This window comes from Argiope bruennichi, chromosome 5, assembly GCF_947563725.1.
Source record: "Argiope bruennichi chromosome 5, qqArgBrue1.1, whole genome shotgun sequence".
NCBI lineage: Eukaryota > Metazoa > Arthropoda > Arachnida > Araneae > Araneidae > Argiope > Argiope bruennichi.
The window spans coordinates 119,285,417-119,309,211 of NC_079155.1; the positions used below are offsets into that span (position 1 = coordinate 119,285,417).

General features: G+C 28.6%; 2 protein-coding genes across 2 annotated transcripts; both read right to left on the reverse strand.

The window, feature by feature from the left end:
• Nucleotides 1-762: 762 nt before the first annotated feature.
• LOC129969421 (uncharacterized) lies at nucleotides 763-9,626 on the reverse strand. The gene is made up of 4 exons (XM_056083989.1): nucleotides 9,460-9,626; nucleotides 5,593-7,125; nucleotides 2,933-3,200; nucleotides 763-1,404 (listed from the first exon to the last, which is right to left on the reverse strand). Exons 2-4 carry the CDS (start codon nucleotides 7,027-7,029, stop codon nucleotides 1,178-1,180), a joined length of 1,932 nt encoding a protein of 643 aa, XP_055939964.1. The 5' UTR covers nucleotides 7,030-7,125; nucleotides 9,460-9,626; the 3' UTR covers nucleotides 763-1,177.
• Nucleotides 9,627-12,865: 3,239 nt separating this feature from the next.
• On the reverse strand, nucleotides 12,866-19,386 carry LOC129968377 (protein unc-93 homolog A-like). The gene is made up of 4 exons (XM_056082234.1): nucleotides 19,320-19,386; nucleotides 15,240-16,555; nucleotides 14,437-14,704; nucleotides 12,866-13,089 (listed from the first exon to the last, which is right to left on the reverse strand). Exons 2-4 carry the CDS (start codon nucleotides 16,509-16,511, stop codon nucleotides 12,866-12,868), a joined length of 1,764 nt encoding a protein of 587 aa, XP_055938209.1. The 5' UTR covers nucleotides 16,512-16,555; nucleotides 19,320-19,386.
• Between the last annotated feature and the right edge of the window lie 4,409 nt (nucleotides 19,387-23,795).

Consider the following 23,795-nt stretch of genomic DNA (forward strand, 5'->3'; position numbering starts at 1 on the left):
TGCGTAGTTTACGTTAAAAATAAAAAGTGCAATTTTTATGATAGATAGCAGGCATTTAGAAGATTGCAATTTTTATGATAGATAGCAGACATTTAGAAGATTGCAATTTTTATGATAGATAGAAGAAATTTAGAAGATAGATGAAGTAGATGAGGATGATTTAGAAGATAGTTTTTAATAGCACTATGATCTCATGGAACTGGTCTCCATCAGAAAACCTCATGAGCATAACAGACAAATAAAATAACAGAAATAGACAACTTTAATTGACAATTTAACGGTGTCACGGTCTTGAAGTTATATTTAAATGATTTAATTGAAATTAAACATAATGTATAACCCAAGCGGATCAACTTGTTGCCAAAGATGATTAGTATCTGAATGAATACTTAATTTCCATCCAAGTTATATATTAGTGATTCGTTTTGAAGCAACGGAAGAGACGACATTGCAATTTTGTGCTGAATTAAGATGGCAGTAACTATATCTCCTAAATTGCAGGTAACTCTAGAAGGAGGGCGTTTAAACCTCATTGTAAAATTGGAATGTGGAATCTTCCAGTCTCAAAGTTCAGATCTTATCACCAAACCATAACCATTTAAATATTTGAAATAGCAGTTACTCGGCCAAGCGTTGTGAAAAATAGTTAATACCAGCTTAACAAAACATTTATTGAAAATTAATAGCAATTAATAGCAATAGCAATAGCAATATATTAATAGCAAAATATAATATATTTTTATCTTCGTTTAATTTAAAAGTAAAATAAACATGCAAAATTTAATTTATGGATATTTAAATATGTATATAAAATGGGAAAAGCAAATTAATATATAAAATGATATATGTTCGATTGAAAAGGATATATGACATATGTTTGATTACAGCATCAAATTGTAGCAATTGTTAAAAATAAAATTGTATTTTATTAGTCTATTATATTTAATTGTAATATAAACTTATAAAACATGTTAATAAATAAATTATAGCTTCTTTTCCAGTGATGAAGAGCATAAAGTTATTCAAACTGACCCATTAAAAATATTAAATAAGCCAATTTCTTTAAACTGGAAGGAATATGTTCAGTTTAGGAAAATGCCTCACATTTGCAAAAGAATTTCATAACAGCATTCAACATAATATAATTCTGTCAGTTGTTTAATATATGCAGTCATTTTTAGCCAAATCTTAAACTTATTTGATTTTTTGTCTTGGAATAAATTCTTTCCGTAACCATATATCCTAGTATCCCAAGAGTGGACACTGTTAGCAAGATATAGATTTTCACTGACGTGCATATGTAGTCGCTAATAGTGAAAGGTATGAGCCAGCCCATAGAACTGCAGACGTAGTAGCATCCGAAAGCCGCCTCCTCGTCTTTCTTAAATAGAACACCGTAAAAAGCTGAAAAGAAAGCACAATATTTTATTATAATCAGTACTTACATCGAAACAATTATTCCTTCCTAGAAAACCTTGTGAAATTAATCAACCTATATCTTTAATAATATTAATAAATTTAATTTTTTTTCAAAAAACTCCCTGCAGAATGACAGAATGTTACCTCGAATACTAATTGTGAATGACGATGTAAAAAAGAAATTGTATAGCGTCATTTCCAATCTTTTTCCAAGACGTTTTCAATATGCCATTTTTAATTAAATCTCAATTTCTATTGTTAAAAATTGACCGTTATATGGAATGAAAATTCGATAGTATTGTTATTTAAGTGGGCTTTAACACTTAAGTACTTAATGTATAACTGTTCATTGTGAAAACTTCCTTGGAATATACCATCATATTATAATTCAAAAATATACAATTTGTACATTTGGTAAAAAAAATAAAAATAAATAGAACTGATTAAACATTTATAAAAAAAGTAAAAAAAAAAAAAATTACACAACTCACTAAAATTCGAGCATATTAAACTCCGAAATGGTATGGATCAATGATGTTATTGAATTCTTCATCATGTTGAATTAAAACTAAATTCATGATGTTAATAGATATTGTAATCCGGCATAAGTTGGAGTCCTGAAATAGTATCTCATATATTTTATTGATTCTAATTTCCTATTCCTAACATAGGAGATATCGTGTATAGTATTAAGTAATCACGAAAAGAAATTTAACGCTGTAATTTAATAATAAAATTATATAATGCCTGTCATTTCAAGCACACATTCACACATTTCAGTTGTTTTGTGTTCCAAATAATCAGAGTTTTCTTCCAATAGTGTGTCTTCTAAATCCTTCTAATTATTTTTTTAAATCACAAATATTTCCTGAAAGCAAGATAACACGGATTAAATGTATAAAAATATTAAATACATAGATAGTTACTCTAGAAATATTTTTGCTTCTTTTAAATCGTTCATCATCGATTGAGCACTAGGCCACGTTGTAATCCAGACTGACGGAATTCCCCATCGAATAGGAAAGATCCCAGAGTTTCTCTGTGTATTCTAGGGGGTATTTTGGCCTGAAGTCGTCACAAGTAACATTGGTCAGTTAATTGTTATACATTCCTTTTTTTTGTCAGATCCCACAGTTTTGAAGCGTCGTAAATTGACAAAAGATATAACTTCTTTCTAATCCTCCAAATTTCCACGCAACAGCATACGTAAACCATTTAATTCGAAAAGAATTTAATGTGAAACAGCCTACTCATATTTAAAAAAGTGAATTCGATTTTCTATATAAAAAGTGACCTAATATTAATCGTTAATAATACCCAAAGCTTGCGAATAAATCTAAGCGTTTTTACAAAGAAACGTGATGCTATTCGTAAGTAATGCTATTAAATCATCTTATGTTAAATTTAATAAAATAAAGACATCTGATTTATCTGTATTTATTAAATCCATTCGGTGTATTGAAACATTATTTTATAGCACGTTTACTGATTTATGATGTATTAATTATCTCACCTGGTATTTGTGCCCAGAATACACCAGTAACGAAACCGCAAAGGCCTGCAGTAACGAAAAACATAGCTGGGTGATCTGAATCCGGAATCCACAGCATCATGAAGATGCTGATTCCTAAATTCACCAGCTGAGCCGTAAGAAATATTGGAATTCTTCCAATGTATTTGACTAAATACCCAGAGAGTGTGGCGGCAAGCGCACAAGCTAGGCCATAGAAAACTGTAACTATGCCAACGTAAGAAGAACCCCATGCGCAACCTATAAATGACTACAAAGGAAAGAAATAAAAAATCTATTATTATAAGTATTTTATTAAAATGCATTATTACGAAATCATGTTATTAATTAGTTATCAAATTCATCAGAAGATAGCATCTCTGGTAGATAAGGAAAATATTATTACATTTCATAGCTTAATTCATCGTTTGGTTATGAAAACAATAAAGCATCGTTATCTAAGGCATACATATGTGTGCACATATGAAAGAAGTCAAGTTAAATCTCTAAACGAAATTGTTGTTTTCATAGAAATCGTAATGATTTATCACTATCCTCAAATAAACTGCAGGCAATATCATCAAAAAGACGTTATTAAATATATTTGATTTTATCATCCGCATTCATTTTTTTTTAAATTTCAACATTGGGCCTAAGAGAAAAGCCATGAAGTTAAAAGAAACGGCAACTATCAACTAATTTATTACAAAGCTAATATTTTCAGTTATCACCATTCGTTATTTAAAAAAAAACATTTTTAAATTCAACAATAAATCGCAGTGGGCAAACTGTTAGCCAAGAGTGCCTGTAACAAAAACAAATGATGCTAAGCAACAGAATAAAAGCAAACAAAAATTATTTTTAAAGTAAAATTTCATTTTTTGGCATCTTTTATTTGTTACTTGAAGAATTCCATACAAATTTGATAAAACTGAGTCAAGTTTCCATTTTTTTTATTTGCTTAAAAATCAAATATGAATGGAAACCGGTGTCTTTTTTTGTGAAAAATTTTGTAGTCTCCATTCATTTTGTGTTCACATTTATTAGGACAATATCACAATAAGGACTCATAGATGTCTTAACAGACATCAAGAAGACAAGATAATTCCATTATTTCACTTTATGACTCTAAATGTAAAAGAACGAATAAAGCTATATCCTGATTTCACTTATCAATATTTCACAACATAATTGTGAAAAATTAAATTAGTAATCATTTGGGATATGAAAAATTATTAATCTGCATCGTCTTAAATTCTTATGAGGATTGCATTTAAGAATGAATTAAATTCTTTCAACAAAGATTTAAATGAATGAAACATTCAAAGAAAAACGTTTAAAGAAGCAGTTTCTGACTTTCATGACATCTTGCAATTTACGGTGACAGTCTGAAAAAAAAATCAGAATTGCTTATATTCATTAAAGAAATCACATTCAAAATGCTACTTAAATCTCTTCTAATAATAAAAATGAATATGTATGTATGTATGTTGTTGGCCCTAAACAGGCCGGATGGTTTAGCTTATATGTATAAAATTTGGCACATCTATACCTTGGAGGATAAGAATGTGCACCTCGAAGCGATTTTTTTGAAATCATAGTTAAAATTTTAATTAATTAAAAATTAAACTGAATTTTGGCGTTTTCGGTGATAACTTCGAAAAGTAATATTGGAAAACAAATTTTACTTCGTTTTAAAATTAAAGTTTTTTTTTCAATGATTCCAATTTAATACACGAGCGAATTTTTCCTAAATTTTGACAATATTAACTTTTTTTTGCTAAATTTCCAACAATAGATTAGATTGTTACCTTGAAATTCAAATCGTTAACCTTTTTACCATGAAAAAATAAATCGCGTGATTTTTTTTATATTATTGAAAGCGTAAAAGAAGGAATTTTTTAATATCTGTGTAGTTTACGAGACAAATTTTTTAAAAATTGAAGGTACAATAGCGTAAAATTTAGGAAATAGACTCACCTATCATTTATATTTTCAATAGTGCTGTGATATCATGGGATTTATTTCCATTAGAAAATTTCATGTGCTAATCAAACAAAGCATATGTAAGACAATTAAAGTAACACAGCTTTAATGTCTCATCATTCTGAAATCGCATGAAGTTATTCCTATATGAATTAAATAAAATGAAATATAACCAATATTTTTCCGAAACAACGTCAAAAGTGACTAGTTGCAGTTCACATTTCAATCTTTCTGCTTAGTTTCAAATGTTCAAATTCATGCATTTTCATTCTAAATGCTCATGATAAGGCTTAATAAAAAGATCTGTACTGATTATTGAGTCACGAATTTAATATTTAATCGCTTCTTTACTATAATATCTTCCACACGCAAAGCGAAATCAGCGAAAAGAAGACATAGTTTAAAATGAAATTTATGGTTTAAACGAAGTATACTCAACTATCTGGTATAGTTGAAAGACATTTCTACCTAATGAAAACAGAAGAATAATTTATTTTGCGAAAGCGCTTAATTCTTTCAAAAACTAAAATATATCAGCTTTATATTCTTCATTTTAAGTCTATTATTTTAAAATTATTATTTTAAAAATGTCATACTTATAATTCTATTCTTCTAATTATTTTAAAACAAGGATTTAAAAAATATGTTTGAAATCTAAAATACATATATTTACATACCTTCGTGAAATCAGCCGTATAAAATCCTTGAATCATTCCTACGTAGAGTGATATCGGTATCAGGAAAAGCTGTTCTACCTTCTTGCAATTGCGGAAAGTAGCCATGAGAACGTTAAAATTAAACTTGACGGGTTCTTTCTCCGTATTCAGAGGATCGAGGAATATAATAACCAGCATAACACCGATTACAGCAAGAATGACTGACAACCCAGACAGAAGGTAGCGCAGGTCCTCATCAATCCCACTAGCGCTCACGCCAACGCAGTCCGGTTGCGAGTTGCAGAATTGAGACCCACAAAAGCAAGTCGAATTTACAGTCGCATTTACATGGTTACCGACTTGTAATATGTAATATGATACAAGATTACTCCACACTTGCGCTGAATGGAAAACTAGTCCATGGCATCCGAAAAAGCGGGCAGTGATCGATTCGAGACCTGCAAATCTTTGAAGTGCGTCGATGTAACCAGTGCTTTTCCTGGGAACTCTGTAGTATGATTCTCTGTTTTGTCTTGAAGAAGTAGCATTCCCTTCCCTTTGATTAGAGTTGAAGTTAGGGGCAATAATTGATACTCTCTTTCCTGTTGTAGTCGGCAGTGAATTCAATTCATTTTGAGGCTCATTTCCTGACCTTTCTTCTAAATTTTTTCCAATATCGTTAGATTCTGCATTCATTTTATTGATTGAATAACTACCTCGCTTTTGTGTAATATCTGTTTTTTCGGGAAATGTATCACCTTTGAATTTTGCTTTTACCTCTGGTGTGCTGATCAATTCCTGTGAATTCTCATAAAAGTGATTGTAATTAGAATTTAGATTTTTGTAAGAAAGCTGTTCCGCACTTTGGTAATTGGAATTGTTTGCCGATATATCATTAATTATTTTAGAATTCGAATTTCTAACAGAAAGATCTTCCACACTTGGAACATTGGATTCTGCAATAGAAGAAATAGCTTCTGTACTTGTCTGAGCTGATTCTGTATTGCTTTTTTTTATCTCTTCTCTTGCAGTAAGCGTACAGTATATGAGAGCAGACTCATTAAAGTATGTACACTGGGCTCCCCAAATCAAGGACGATCCTACACCCAACAGGAAAGCGGACGGCATCATTGTGAAAAAGTTTGGATAAAAATTTGCTGCAATGTATGGAATGAATGATATCGAGCCGATTAGAATTGTAATCCTGCAACCTAACTTTTTAATTACATACTTAGGCAGGAGCATAGATGATATACAAAATCCAGCATACACAACAGCTTGTGAAATGGTGCCTATGTTGTGTTCTTTGTTCATTGTGCTCTGTAGCATACTCAAGCCGTCATAAGCAGTGAAGAGCATTAGAAATGTCGATGAGATTATCACCAGGTTTTTGATGACTCGGAATTTGGTGTACCTTGGCGATGATTTCACCTCAGCTGAAGTTTGTTGCATATCCATTATATAGCTTTTTCTTCTTACTTTGACTTATTGGAGGCAGAAAGTATTAAATATTCTCTGTGTGTTTTGACTGAGATAATTAGTAGATCATATTACCTATAGGAAAGAGATATTTTAAATATATTTAAGAAGAAGACTAATTACCATTTTAAGATAGATTTGCATTTAAAGAATAAGTGCATATATCTTATTTTTCAACGAGATTCAGGGCGGAATATCATTGGAGATTTTCTAAGTTAATGTTCTAAATGTTTGATAGAAATTTCTTATAATAATCTGACGCAATTTTCTAATCCCTTGAAATTTTTTTCAGTCTTCGCTGCTTAGGGAGACAATTTAATTTCCTAAATTTTAAGAGGATGGATTGATATAGAAAGTTTATGTCTTTTTTTAAAAAAAGCAACACACACACACACACTTAGAAATGAAACCTTTTATAAAAAGCACTAAATCTCAAACAAGTTGGACTCCCATTTCTGCTCACGGAGACAAATAAGAAATTTTTTTTTATTTCGCTTCAAGAGCTGTTATGAGATGAATTAAATTTCGAAATGTGATCGAATGACTAAGAAATAGCCGGACCCTTTTCCCATTTTGAAGATATACATTTAACATTAAAATGAGCAAATAAGTTTTAGAAAACATACCAATCCCAACCTCAAAGTGAAAAGAGAAGGTTAATATTGAATCTACGATGATGACGTGTCCGCGTTACCACGGAAAGTGGGTGCAGTAGCTTCTGAGGGTAAGGACCCCTGAGCACCAGAGGGAGAAGTCTGACTTCTAGCTCATATGAAGATGAAACTCACACATTCACTTGCACAAGCGCTTTTTACATGGGGGCACATTCACACACCTCAAAGATAGAACCCAGATGAAGATCAACCATACCCGAACTGGGATTCGAACCTGGAACGCCCATATCACGGGGAAGACGCGCTACCCCTATGCCAGAACGCCGACTGAGACTATGTTGATAATATGAAGACACATTTATTTTAATAAAAATTTTTCCAACGTGTAAAATAAGACTAAATTCTTGCTAAAATTAACATTTACATACATTTTTTATTCGAAATATAACATTAAAAATTATTCTTGCTGCTATATCTTTTGTAATTATCCCTCCACTTTCAAACAAAAATTTCTGCTCATCCGATCCAGCAGTAAACAGTTGATTCTTTTAAAAAACATTTGATGTTGAAAAAGAATATATTTCATTGTTTTTTCCTCAACTTTATTGAAAGTAGTGAATGAACTTTAAAAAAAAATTGGTAAATGTTTCATAACATTAACAAATTGGTTTATTCATTATGAATCTTAAATATTTTTTTTTTAATTTAAAAGAAATTTCACAGTTTGTTTAGTTATAAAGTGTTTAATAAGTAAGTTTTTCTTGTAAATAATGTTCTGTTAAGAAATGACAAAATTGATTGTGCAGTCAGGGAAAATAGTAGTTTAAATAACCGTAATCTTAGATAATAACCATAATAAAATCAGTTAAAATATCAGATATTGAGTTTGGGATTAAATTTTAAAGAAATTCACAAAATTCTTAAAACAAGTTTTTTTAAAGATAAAAATGCATAAGAGTTTGCAAATTTGAAAAATGTAAAATTTTTAGCTTTCATATAATTTTATGTTTCATAATTTACTTATCAAGAATATGAAATACCTTGAAGAAATTGATGCCATATTATGAAAGAAAAAAGGATGATTCAAAATTTTTAATAGTAAAGATAATGATTATGATTTTATGGAAATTATTGAGTAATACAAAAGAACATGATATAAAGTTAATAAAAATAATTTATAAAAACGATCTTTAATTAGTGTAATAAAAAGATTTAAAACTCCTTTTCTTAAAATCGAAATATCGATAGGGAAATACAACGGTAAAATAATATATAAAAATTTGAATTTCAATTACATTCATAACTTTTAATTTTTCAATGAATTTCAGGAATTTTACTTCATATTGTATTCAGTAAATTTCAATTTCTGAACAAAATTGTTTTCAGCAAATTATGTTTCTGCAATTTTGTTCTGATCTAGTGCATAGCTTTAATAAGAATTATTTCCTTCCTCTCAATTTTCAAATTCTGTAAAATCTTGAAATAAATTTTTCCTCAGAAGTCTTTTCTAGAGGTGCCGTCAACATAAAATCCAAAATCAATGAAAACTAATTAATTAATTTATACTTAAATTTAAAAAATATTATGTTTATATTCTCATCGGGAGCATATAATTGTCCAAGATTTAAGAACACTAGTGTATAAATAAAGTGAGTGAAGGAATAGATTACAAAATTTTCTTTTTACAGAATGAAATAAGGGTAATAAAAACATGTAAAAATGAATCCTGGTTCTAAAGAATTGTTCATAATTAATAGTTCATTTACATTTTTTTTTTAATTTTCAGACAACTTACCTTTTATCAAGAAGAAATTTTCATTTTTGTATTTTTCTGAAGTGATTTTTTTTTTACTTTTTAATAATTAAATTTAAATATTTTTGAAAACAGGAAACATTGAATTTATAAAATTATTCGGAATAACATTAATTGAATTTATGAAGCAATTCGAAAATGAAGCACATTCTGACGCACTAAATACTGAATACAATGAGTTAGAAAAATCACGTCAGCTAAATCATTATCTTATCACTTATTGATAATTTCAGTTTCAAATATGGCTCTATTGTACTATTGACAAAGGAATGCAAATTGAATGAAAAATTGCTCGAAATTAGATTGTGAATTATAGACTACTTTATCACATCTAGATGAAAATAATTTTACAATATGCATTGTTTTCAAACTGAAGCAATTTCTGATTAAAAATATCCGTTATAATGTAGAAGCACAGAGATAGTGAAACAAATGCGCTTGGTTCTAAAATTAGAGAATTAGGTTTTTAGAATAATTCAATTTTTAACCGATTTGCTGAAGAAATAAAGTTTTGCTTTCGGACTTCGAAAACGAACTTGATGTCGGCTTGGTTTAGTCATGTTCTTATTAAATGCAATTCATTTCTGGCATAGTTTATTTTTCATTTGAATACAAAATGAAAATTCCTTTTTATATAGAAAGCAAATTTTATTTATATTATTTCTCTAGCATGAATAAGTTTATCTGTGATCGTTTTTTACATTTGTTACAGCATTTCGAGTTACTAAATAAGAATTAGATACTTTCTATTCATAGCTTCTTTATATGTTTCAATAGAACGAACATTCTAATAGATATGCATTTATTTTCGAATTTATTTGTTTAATGCTCTGGTATTGTATTTATACTATACATACTCTTACTATATGCGATTGTGTCCGGATTGAAATTTTTTAAATTTTTGTGTAAAATACTTAACTTGTTTTGTTAGGTAAATATCGTTTTGAAATGAAAGCAGTATTTATTTTATTAATTTTATTTGCACATGGAAACATTAATCTATCAATGAGCATGATTTCCCCCAATAGTGAGCCATTTATTGTTTCATTCAACAAGATTGTGAATTCCTTTCTCATAAAAATCTGCCATTTAATTCCATAATTTCTGCAATACACCTGTTTTGAAGTCTTACTCATCACCCTGCCACTGATCATCCGAGATGTTTTTTCAAATGCAGGAACAAGTGGTAATTACTAGGTCCAAGAGAGAGTTGGACCTCTCCTCTGGTGGGGAGAGGATCACCTCTCAAATGATGAGGTGGTGATCAAATAGTTTCCAGTCAATTGATGAGGTAAAATTTTGGACATGATTAGCCAGATGTGGATAGCCATTATAATGAAGTTAAACAATTGCCTTACTCAGCATGTTAAGCGTATTTTAGATAGGCAGTTGAAGTCTTACAAAAGAACCAATTTTGTCACCATGTAATAAAAAAATCCACAACCAATAATGTGCATATCATTGGTTGCGAATCATCCAACTTCCTTCTTATTTCAAAACAAAGTGTACATAATTTTTTAGGCTGCAATTGTTTGTTCGAATTCTACATTCTTCAATGATAGTGAATACCGCTATTCCAAGGATTGTTGTTTCGATTTCGACGAATTTGGAAAATTTCTAAATTTTCTACGAATTATTCAGCTGATTACACCTAATAACGTTAAAATTCATAGCAAAATATCTATGCATTTGGTACATTTTTCAGATTTTTGAATCTCGTACATGCGAAAAAATCGACACTATTTAAAACGTTTTGAATAGAACTTTCACGGGGAAAAATAATAACTACAATCATTTTCATCAGAAACAAGTTTCATGTAGTTTTCTTAATTAGAATTTTTATGTATTTATTAAGTTTTAATTTTATAAAAAATCAGATTGAAAAGTTCAATAAAAACCTAGGAAACAAAAAAGAAATTGATTTAATTGTGTAGATCATTAATTAAAATTAATGATTTGCAAAGTTAATAAATCTTATTTCTCATAAAATAAGCGTTATTTGTTTTGGAGATCTGTTCGAAAAGATGCTTTGTTCATACTAAAAGAGATTCTTCTTATTTAGAAAAATGAGTATAATTCTGAGAAAGTTGAATTTATGTACACTAGTTGTACTTCAATATAATTTTTAAGAGAATTAATTTCTCCATCATGTTAGGTCAGATTAGAACAGTTCTTTTTAAAATAATATCTTATTATAAAGGTTACATGATAGAATCAGTGGATGCATTTTCAAGGCGTTTTATTGTTTGGTTAATGTAATGCTGACTCATATATACATCTTACAACTGCAGCATTTAAAATGTGCAACTAGTAACCCGAACTGAATATGTCTTATCATATTTTTCTGTTTTAAAACAATAAATATCACAGTTTTTCACTTTAATAAATTTTTAATAGTACAGTGTTGCATTGTGTTTTTATTTAATATGATTACATATGATTGTAGTAAATAAAATTATTTTGCACTGGATCATTTTTTTCTATTATATATTCAAAAGTAACAATTTACATATTTATTTTAGTTATGTGTATACTATTTTTTATAATAATAAAATAAAGGAAATTAAATATAAAAATGAAAAATAACTACATGCAAAATTGTCCATAATACAAAATTTTCTTGTACCTTCATCCTCTTGCAAGTACGTGGATTATGTTTTGTCTGCATTGTTATTAGTCCTATTTCGTCTTGATTTATGAGGCGATACAGGGGAAAAAGATCTAATCTTAACCATGTGTCTACAAAATTTTTTAAAGAAAGTTCCAACCTTGGAAAGGTTGAAAACACTTGCTTTTGACAGACTTGCTTTTTTTTGGTTTTCTACTGAATAATTTTGCAGTGTAGTTTCAATTATTCTTTGCCAACTATTTTTTTCTTCGTTCCACTTGACAGATTAATGTCATATTTCTCAGATCTATGGTACAGGGTACAGGATTATAGATCCAAAGTTCAAGAATTGTTTTTGATGCATGGTACAAGAAGTGAAATATCACTTTTTCAACATGTAGTAATTTTTGCAGATTACGTTCGAGCTTGAAAACAACACATAGGTTTACTTACCAAATTATACCATTTTAATTGGAATATAGTGAAAATCATAAAACAGTTCTTGAAGTTAATAAATTTAGTAATTTAATTCGATCAAAAAATTTTACAGTGAAAAAACAAATTTATTACAGTATTTATAAACAAAACATGAGTGTAAACTATAATAGGTCTCTTCTAAGCGCCAATGAGAATTGTTTACTAAAGTTCCATTGTTTTCTAGAAGGTAATCCATAATAAAATTAGGATTAATGATTTAATAACAAAAAATCCCCATTTCGATGGTATAACAATCTATAGTTTGCAAATAATTCATAATTCGAGCAAATGATGGTTTCTTAATCATTTGGATGAAACCATCTGTCTTTTTTTCAAGCTGTAACTTCTTTCAGAAAGTAAATATCCTAGCAATCCTATGGAGGAAAATGCAAGAAGTATATATATTTTCACTGAATTGCAAAATAAATCGTTGTAGATGAATGGTAAGGCCCATCCAATTGAAAAGAACAGATTACAAGCTGAGTAAGCTGTTGCTTCATCGCCTTCGAAAAGAATGCCGTAAAATGCTGAAAGGAATAAAAAATCATTTTAGTGAAGAAATTTTTAAAAATACATTTATATTAGCCCACTAAAAATTAAAATAAAAAAAACTATTTTTAACTATTATTTTTTTTATTTAATTTATATATTATTACTGTAAATATTATGCAGACTGATTCTCAAATTAACTTACAGGTCATGGCATCTGCATGGAATAAAAATTAAATTAAATTAATCGATTAATTGATTGTCAAGATATGAAACCAACAAAATGGTGCATAATTATCCATAATTGAAGATTTAAGATATCAAAACTCTGACAAATCTGTAGGTGTGAAAAAAAATATTCTATTTATACAAATATAAAGTAGATATGAAGTAAATAAAAAAATGCATAAAAGTGTTAGAAATATTAGTGGCAATTTGAAAATTCAAAATAAATATCATAACAATAAATAAATTTTTGACATTTACATTATGCATGAAGGAAATATTTATTTTGTTATTTTCTTCAAAATTAAAAAATAAATCCTCCCTTCTTTTATTTAATCACACCAATTCATATTCTTAGAAAGCAATTAATTGTATGGTAGTGGCAAGAAATGATTCAGAACCATTTAAAATAACACAGGATCGATTGAAATTGAAATTTTGATGAAGATGGATTGATTGAAATTGAAATTCATAATAGTTGATAATAATCATTTTTTTTTCAAAAAAGGATTATAGCATGTGTTGATCTGATTGGCATTTGAATTGCCAGAAATATTAATATGTTTTTAAATTTTATTTTAAAGCTATTAATTCTAAATACTGAATTACTGTTTTATTTTTTCTTTGCAAATAAATTTTACAAGTTATAATATTTTTTAAAAATTAAAGTTAGCGCTAATAGAATGAAATCTTATGTTTAAAATAATTAGTTTATTAGAGAATGAGTTCAACAATGAATTTGCAATTTTTTCTCTACATTTATGATTGTCGTTTCATTACCAAAATATTGAATAAAACATTATTTTGCATCAATAAAATTGAATGATTATGAAAATTCGATATCAATGACGACCTTGCGATACCCTTTTCGATAAAAACATTTAAGCTAAAAGTGTTATAAATTTAATAGACATTTCTATTTCTAATAAAATATATAATAATGAAATAATTATGAATGAGATACTCTTAATTAATTTAATCCAATGTAAAATTTTCTTATATGAGTAATATATAAATAATAATTTTCTCTACTCATATAAGAATTTCATATAAGAATAAAATTCTTATATGAGTAAAACTCATAGCTTTCGTTTTGCATTAAACAAACAATTTGCCAGGAGGATAGCTATCATTAAAAAATAAGTAAAATCCAGACCAACCTCTAGTTTGAGAATAATATATTCCAGCAATAATGCCAAAAATACATCCTTGTAGGTAAAACAGATATGTCTCTTGTGCGTTGGGGGTCCACATAAACAGAAAAACAAAATTTGCCATGTTGATGATCTGACATAAAATTATGACACATCTTCTTCCTATATATTTGATCAACACACTAGAAAATATAGCTGATAAAGAAGAGGCTACTCCGTAGATGACTGTGATCAATCCAACTTGGGATAGACTCCAGGCACAAGCGATATAAGACTGAAAATTAAAAAACATTTCAAGAAATTTGACACTAGTTAGTTTTATTAATATATGATTCGAATATGAAAGTTACCTGGTAGACTATTATTATTTATGTGAGAATAAAAATGCATAAATACAAAATGTATAATTACTTGGATATACATGCATTTAATTGATATTTTGCTTCACTTTTACATATGTTTGCTTTTTCATCAACAAATTAGTAAAAAAAAAGTTACACAAAAAGATTACTGTGTGCTTTTAAGTCACGAAATCATTTTAATAATCAGGGTATTGCATTCAAACTGCGAGTAAAATATACGAGAAAATAATTGAACAGATTAAATCCTTATTCATTAAATAATTTTACTCCACAGTAAATTAGACAAATATCATAACGAACTAGATAAAAATCATGAATTATCATTTTAATTTGTCCTAAGAATATTATAGCAACTGAGTATTTATCTAAAAAGAATTTAATTGTTAATGCTTTCGATAATTTGGTTGATCTTTATAGGAAAACCTGCACAAATATAAAAACAATTACCTTTGTAAAATCAGCCATATAATATCCTCTGCTGATTGTAGTAGAAATAGTAAAGGGCATTAAAAGAAGATGATTTTTGTCTTTCATGCTCTTAAAAGTAGCCCAGATGTGATCCCACGACATTGGCAGATGTCTTCTGTCTCTATCTATTCGGTCTAAAAGGAAAATCGGAAAAACAGCTAAAACTGCGCATGCTACAAATAAGCTTGTTAATAAATGTCTTGTAGGATCGGACACTTCTTCAATGCTGTTACTGAGGCAATCATGATTCGTACTACAAAATCCTGCTCCACATGAGCAGCTTGAAGTCTTATTGTAATTTTCTATTTCATTTGTTTTGAACACATAATGAGTGATTAAGTTGCTCCAAATAAAGGCTGTAAAATAAAGCAAACCATAGATGCCGAAGAAGAAAGCTTTAGTTGAATTAACATAAGATTGACATGTCTGTTGACTTACATTAATATTCTCCGTAAATGGTTCCAGAAACAGTTTTTCTTTTCTCTCATCCGAAACATTGACTGACTTCTTGGAAAATCCAGAATCATGAACTATTATCAGCTTTTGGCCATTGATTACCGCTGTTGTTGTATTTGTATTCATTTCTTTCGAAATGCAGTTGTTTTCAGTTAGACTGTTAATCCTGCCTCTGTAAGCAGTAAGTGTGATTGGTAAAGCACCTGTAAAGCACTTGGAGTTTCTCCCTGATGTCTTGCCATCAGTTTTATTGACTAGATGATTATCTGAGAGTTCTTCAATTTTTTGTTGATCTGACTTTAATGTCTTAATCACTTTGTCATATCCGGAATCCTTATTTTGTGTCTCTATATTGGAAATACATTTTGATGCATTACTGTCCTTCTCTGTTTTACAAAAGAGGATAGACGATTCATTGATATATATAGCCTGTGCTGTCAGGACCAGATTACAGCCAATCCCTCTTAATATTGCTGATGGTATCATGGTAAACCAAGTCGGATATAAATTAGATGCAATAAAAGGTAAATACAATATAGCGCCTAATAACTGAGCGTTTTTGGCACCACATTTCTTGATAATTAAATTAGAGAATAATAATGATGATATCCCATAGAAGATGTAATTAACTGCCGCAGAAACTGTTCCTATTCCCTTTTCTTTATTCATCGTGGTTTGTAAAAGGAGAAGCCCTTCATAAGCAATGGAAATCAACAAATATGAAGCAGATAACACAATCAGGTTTTTTACTATTCTTAATTTGCTGAGATCTCTAACTTGGTTTGAGTGTTCCATATTTGAAAACAGTTCTTATTCAATTCTTGAGAAAGCAGAAAACCCTGTAAGCAATAGACACCATTAATGATTTGTAGAAAAAAAACTGAAAAATATGAATAGTAAATAAAAAAAATAGAAAAAAGGATTGATTTTGGAATTGGATTTGATGCGTATGTTTACAGATAAATTGAAAATTGATAGGAGTAATATAAGGGAAAAAAGTGAAAATGAATTTAAATGAATTTGATGAGATATCTAATACGTTTATAGTTATAATTATTGATTATAGAAACAGGGTTGTGGGATACGATTCTCTTTTATAGTATTCTTGTATTTTCCTTGCTTTAACTGAGGAAAAATTAGAAAACTTTCTGACACTTTTAGATGCAAACGTCTTCCCTAAGTCTATGCTCATTAGATAAAAAAAAAGTAATATTTTTGACATTAATTTAATATTAAGTAACAACAATTTAACATTTTAGTTAACATTTTTTTAAAGTTAACTAATAGGAAATGAAATTTTTACTTTGAAATTGCCAAGAAAAAGATTTTTTAAGACTCTTATTTTTGGATATTATGTGATGCAAAGTGTGTAATAAAATAAATAGAAGTAATAAATAATAATGCTTTTAGCATTAAATAATTAATTCTTTTAGCTTTTTTTCTCTGAGAAATAATTATGTTTACTTCTTTGTTCCATGAAGCATTCGTAGAGGAGGAATGTATTCACCAAAAAATTCGGCCCCTGCGTATTTCAGATTTGTTTGAGTCTTAATTTGTTGTTTGAAATCATGTCTATCTGTTACTGGAGATAGTCTATTAGGTGGTAAATAATGCTTAAAACAAACAGCAGAGTGATTTGAAAGAGCTGCTAAGGATTTTAAAATTTCGCCATGCGCGACAAAAAAAAAAAAAAAAAAAAACATTTAATATTATTATGAACATATAGGCTGAAAAATCAAGTATGTAAGCTAAATAATGTTGCTTGACTTAAAATGACTTTATCAATTCCTTCTTTTCTATTTAAAGTACAACGGCTGTAAAGTCAGTCTATTCAAAGTATAACGTTAAAAAAAAAGTTAGACAATTTAATAATGTTGAGCTGTTTGATCCGTATTTAGTATATATGTATATGCTTGATAACAGAAGTGAGGGGAGACAGTATTGAGTTTATATCGTTCAAAAATATTTAAATGGATGCTAGTTTGGAAATAAATTGTTTCTGCATTTGCTCTGTAGATCTTGTATAGCTTGATTTTTTACATTTAATGACCACATTGGCTGTTGATGATGTAGCATTCTACTCTACACAATCATTGGTGAAACAATTCATAGTAACACTCGTATCTGACTTAAGAACTTTCGCGATATATACTCATCACTTCTCGTACCGTTCGATAATTTCCAAATTCGTATCTGAATAACACTACCTGCAATTATACATTACATTCACGGCAATTTTACTGGGGAAAAGTAGTTGGAATCGCCCAATTCATTTTAGGTTAAATAAACCCCTCCGACAAGCAAGCATACCGTTTTCATAAAACTCTGCTTATTAAAGTAAGATTTGATCTGGTATACCTAACTTGCCTAGTTTGCAACTTAACATGTCGAAAATTTTCTAATAAAATTATATGGAAAATTACTCCAGTAGAGAACAAGAATCTCTATAAAAAAATGTCATTTGTTTTTTTTACGGTAAGCAATTCTTAAAATAAATAATTAGGTTTCCACTTTTCAAAAAAACAACATTATAATACATTCAAATTAACTATATTGCTTCGCAAAAATTTTTTGAACTAAAAAATAAATTAAATGCTAATTAAAAAAAAGAGAATAGGAATAGGATATTAAATTTTTTTATTATAATTTATATAAAATTCATTGCATTTATTATACAATTAGGATCTAATTATAGTGTACTTTTTTCCATTTTTTTTTACCCTTTCTTATATAATTAAACGTTTATAGCACAAAAAAATCCTTAATTGTGTTAAAATTTTAAAGAAAGTTTGATTTTTTTATCAATACCATAATAAAATATTTTTAAGTTCGGGATCAATTGTTTATGAAAATAAAATCTTTTAATTTAATAGATAAAAATTAAATGATTATAAATAAAAAAATAGCGAATAAAGACACTTCGATTCAGTGTGAAACAATAAATCTAAACATGTTTGTTTTAATTTTATTAAAATTTTGACATTTATTTAGATCTACGTTCTTTCCAAAGCCAGCAGTAGACTCACTATTATCTCGCAATAATAACAATAAATTGTTATTATTACGAGAACAATTATTGTTATTATTAATAATTGTTAAACTACATAATATTGTTGAAATGTTTATCAATTTTTTTTGTTCCTGAAGTTTTTAAAAACATCAGCTCTAATTGTAGAGATTAAATATTTTTCAGTGTGTATTAAAAATGAATTTAGTTGTATGTATACTTCTCAGAATCTTAGAAAAAGGTAAGTTCATTTACTAATTTAATTTTAAATCCATAAATGCGATAAGCACAAGAATGTTTTAACTATGAATTGATTAGCTAAAAGACTGAACTGTAATGCTTACAAATTCCATTTTATTTCATGTTCTATTAAATACCTCTAATAAATGTGCTTAATAAATTGATATGCATTTCAACAATTTTTCCCTTAATTATCAGGAAGATATGATCTGCTTTTATCTATTAATTATGAAGAAATGGTTTCAAAAAAATCTCAAAGAATTTGTTAACCAATTTTAAAATTCAAAATTCAAAAACTATTTGTAGGATGATTTTAACTAAAATGGAATGGATATTTATTAAAGAAAAGTGCATACCGGGAATGATGCGATTTTGGAAAGAGTCGGTAAATTCAAAAAGGAACTGTGAAACTGTACTCACTCGGAAAGCTTGCGGCAAAGAACCCGAAGAAATAGATCTGCCTTTTAAATAAGACACCTGAATACAAACACAGCAGAATTTCACTCTTATAAATATTTAAAAAAATTTCCGAAATGTATGGCATCATACATTATTTGAGCAGTTTTTATACGTATGGCCTCAACACTGCATTGTTGCGTCATTTACTGTTGGTAACTTTTACTTTCAATTCCTCTTCACTTTGACACTACAACAAACCGAATAGGAATATTCTCGTATTTTTTTTTTCATTTTAAATATAAAATTTTCATTTTACATAAATGGGAAGTAAAAAGAAAAAAAATCATGCTGAATAACTTATGGGAAAGAATGCACTTTCATTACGAATATTCAAACCTATCCGGGCTAATAACTATTTGTTGCTATTATTTTTAATTTCATACTTTCCATGAATTATTGAACATATTATCTGACGAAAATCATTTCTTGAATTTAAAGAAATTATTTTTCAATGACACTGTTTTGGTTATTAGAATTATAAGCATTTTTTCTTTTGTACGCAAAAAAAAAAAAAAAAAAAAAAAAAAATTATTGTCGCAATAATGAAGCTAGGTCACAAAGAAAAAAGCTTGACACGGACACAGACATAAAGATATTTTATATACAAAAACTAAATACTGCATTACTTGGAAGTATTCTTTTTAACTTATGCCCTTCGCACTATTTTTTTGAAATTTTCAGATATCTGTGGCGAACTGTTAACCCAGTCAAATTGTACTTTGACATGGAAAATGTACTTCAGATTAATTTTATGTTGACTATCTAAAACAGGCATCTAAATTTGAACCCGATTATGATAATCGATGAGGGAAGGAGGAATGTGATATATCGGTTTTTCACGATTAAATAAAAATTAATCTTAGAAGAAAATTTTAAAATCAAAACTTGTATGTAATAAAAAGATCTATCAAATGCGTTGTCAAAATTCATAATAGCTTAATAAGGTCAGGAGTAAATTTTCAAAAAAAGCTAACGCGGAAAAATAATTTTTGCTTTTTAAAACTTCTGGTTAAATTTTTGAAATTTTATTTTTCATGTTACGTACGAGGAAATACGTTTTGGTAAAATCAGAAAACGATATTTGGTTAATGCTTGAATAATTTGATGCTGTAGTAAAAAGCAAGTACGTGGAAAGATTCCTACAAGTGCTTTTCTAATTATCAGAATACAAGATATCCCCCTCCCCCCAAAAATATTCATATTCTAAAAATATTTTTCGACGATTTCAAAAACTGCATAATGGTCCATTTTCAAAAAAGAAGCAAGGATTAAATTTGAGTTACAAATTTCTCTCAGTTATCAAAATTGAATTCATTTTCCGATGACTTACTTACCTAATACTTATTAGTTTTCGAAAATCAGTCACTATCATGTAAGACCTTTCTTTTTCAAATTTCATCTTCATTTTTTTTTTTTTGAAAATCGACCGTTATGACATCTTTTGAAATTGCGGGAAAATTTTTAGGAATGGGATTTTTTTTAATGCAGGTTCAAATCTAGAGAGCTGCCCTGAATAGCGAACTCAGTAATTTAAACCAGTAATTTTTTTAACGTAATTTTCTTGACAAGTCGATTAGATTGTATTCCATGAGTGCATTGATGTACCATGTACAAAGGCAGCAGCTTACAATTTACTCTTACGTTACAGTAAATCCTGTTTGTTATGTCTTTCAAGTAATTGTTAATGAAGTCCTGTTGTAAAATGTTATGCACCTGCTCATCGGAATTAAACTTGACATAGCATCTATATTTGCTACTATGTGCGAAGGATTGCGTTGGCCTCACCTGTGCAGTTTCCAACGCACTTTTGAATTTGATCAATAAGTAGAATACAGTTCGCCTCGACACTGCTTGCTCTGTTGCATGGAAAGTATTCCGTAATGCCCAACTCTACAGTTTTCCTGACACCTTTGAATTTGGCCAATTAGTAGAACTTATTTCGCCTTGATAGTGTTTGTTCTCTGCACAGCGGCACTATATGTCGATGAATATCAGTTGCCGAAATTCCCTCTTCCCCCCAAAATCAAACTGTTTATCGTGGAATGGGTCAACCATTTTTCATCTCTGCTGTTTATGTCTACCATGAAAGCGATGGGAAAAATAACCTTGCACCGAATCTTATGGGTATTGGACGTATCTTATGATTTGGGTATTTAGAGTACTAGAGTCGTGAGAAGTTTCCTTCAGGCCATGAAAAGGCTTATGTCCATCGTTTCTCTACTACCATCATATATGAAAAAATGCTTATTATGTTTTCATTAGAGGGATATCTATCATTAAATGAACATAACAAGAAAACCTTCCTATAATTTTTTAGAAGAGAATGGTAATGTGAAGACCAAAATAAAAACAATCTTAATAAAAGTCTTCAATACTTTAATTCGATGTAAATAGATTCTAATTTCCTATATGCAATCTCAATAACAATTAATAATAATTAAAAACAATTAACAATCTCAATAATAATTAAAAACACAATAAGCCAAATAGATCAGTTTTAGCACAAAATTTGGTGACTTCTATTGGATTTCGAAGTTTATTTAGAAGAAATTTATCTGTCTGTCTCCACGTATGTTTACTAAAAATATAACAAGCTAAAATTCATATAGTTTAACTAAAAATATAACAGGCTAATTAACCGAAATCAGGCATATGCTTTTATTACAAAATTTATGGATCTGAACCCAATTTTGGGCTAAATCTGATAGGTTGGTTCTGTTTACCTATCAATTCACATGTCAATTTGTGAATGCAAAAAACAAGATAGAAATTATAGTTCTATGTCAAATTTCTGATTAGATCCATCAAGTAGTTGTCTATTTTGTCAGTTAATCCGTGAAAACCTCAATTCGGAAACACAGCCAACAAAGTAAGTGAAATTTGGCATACTGAAATGAGATGAAAATATCAAAACTGTATCAAATTTTGGGACACTTCCAATGTACAAGCAAAGTTAAATAAATATTGCATATTCAATTCTCCCCACTTTACTACGATGCTACACATAACGCAAAAGGTAAATGAATGAGAAAAGCAAGTAGAGAAAGCACCCACTGGTTGAATATAATGGTCATCTACACCCGGGCAGAGATATATGCAAAACATTCCATTTTCTTGTGTCAAGTACGTATAAAATATTAAGATTAATTGGAATCTCGTGATTTTATTTGCAAGCGTATTAATTAATGAGAGAAATAAATTCAAATTGCATGCATCATCCCTATGAATGGTATATCAAGAGCCAAAGCACTTAATGAGAATGTTTATGTTGTATTGAATGCTACCTACTGAGAAATGACGAATCAAGTGACCTGTGGATCTGATGGGCATCAGTTTATTTTAAAGGATGACACAGCAAAGACGTTCAAGTTCCGGATAATTTTCTGAAATTAATAGAGACGACGGCGCTTATTTATTTATTCACAATCTAAAAATAACATGCGGAAATTGTAGCACATCGCATTTTTTAAAAATCTTTGTGGATTGTAGCACTTTTTTCTTTCATCTTCATGCAAGCCTGCTTGTGTGCTTTATTTTATTTAAAACGTGAAAAATAGCATAATTTGTTTTTATGAAACTTATTTTTTTTATTTACAATGTATAAAAAAACACATGGAAAATTGTAGCGCTTTATAGCTTCCAAAAGATATATTACTCCATTATTTATCATTAAGACATATATTTTGAATATTTATCTTAGAAATACAACATAAGCAAAAAAAAAAAAAAAAAAAAAAAAAAAAAAACCGTATATATTGCGAAATTCAAAGACATCTTGAATCATCTGCCATATCAAAAAGAGTTGCTAAGAAAGTGTGAGAAAAATAAGAAAATACATTTTATAAAACACAATGATTGCGTGAATCCTTGATTTCCATTCGCATTAATATTTAAAACTTGACTCAGAAGTCATGACATCATGTAAGATATTTATTTTTACAAAAAGGCAAAAGTATGATATTCTTCTAAAGTCATGTTTATTTTCAAATGTAAATGAAATTCATTGCTCACTTCGCATGAAAAATAAATTTAATGCCATATATTGTGGGAATTTGAGAAGAGAATTTTCTTTTCAAAGTATCTAACATTCACCGGAAGATATTTTTTCCAAGATCAGAAAATGTTTAAGAAAAGAGTTGCTTAAATTCTGTATTAATTCTTAAATTCAGAATTGCTTAAATAGCATACTTATAAAAAAATCAGTTGTAAAAATAATACCATTTCTTAATATTTCATAATTTGGTTTCAGAAATTTGTATTCTTTACTATTTCATTCTTATATTACTATAGTACTTCTTTTAAAACAAGTTTTCCTGTAATTGAAATGTATAGAATATGGATATAAAAAAGATCAATACGATAAAAAGTGAAAA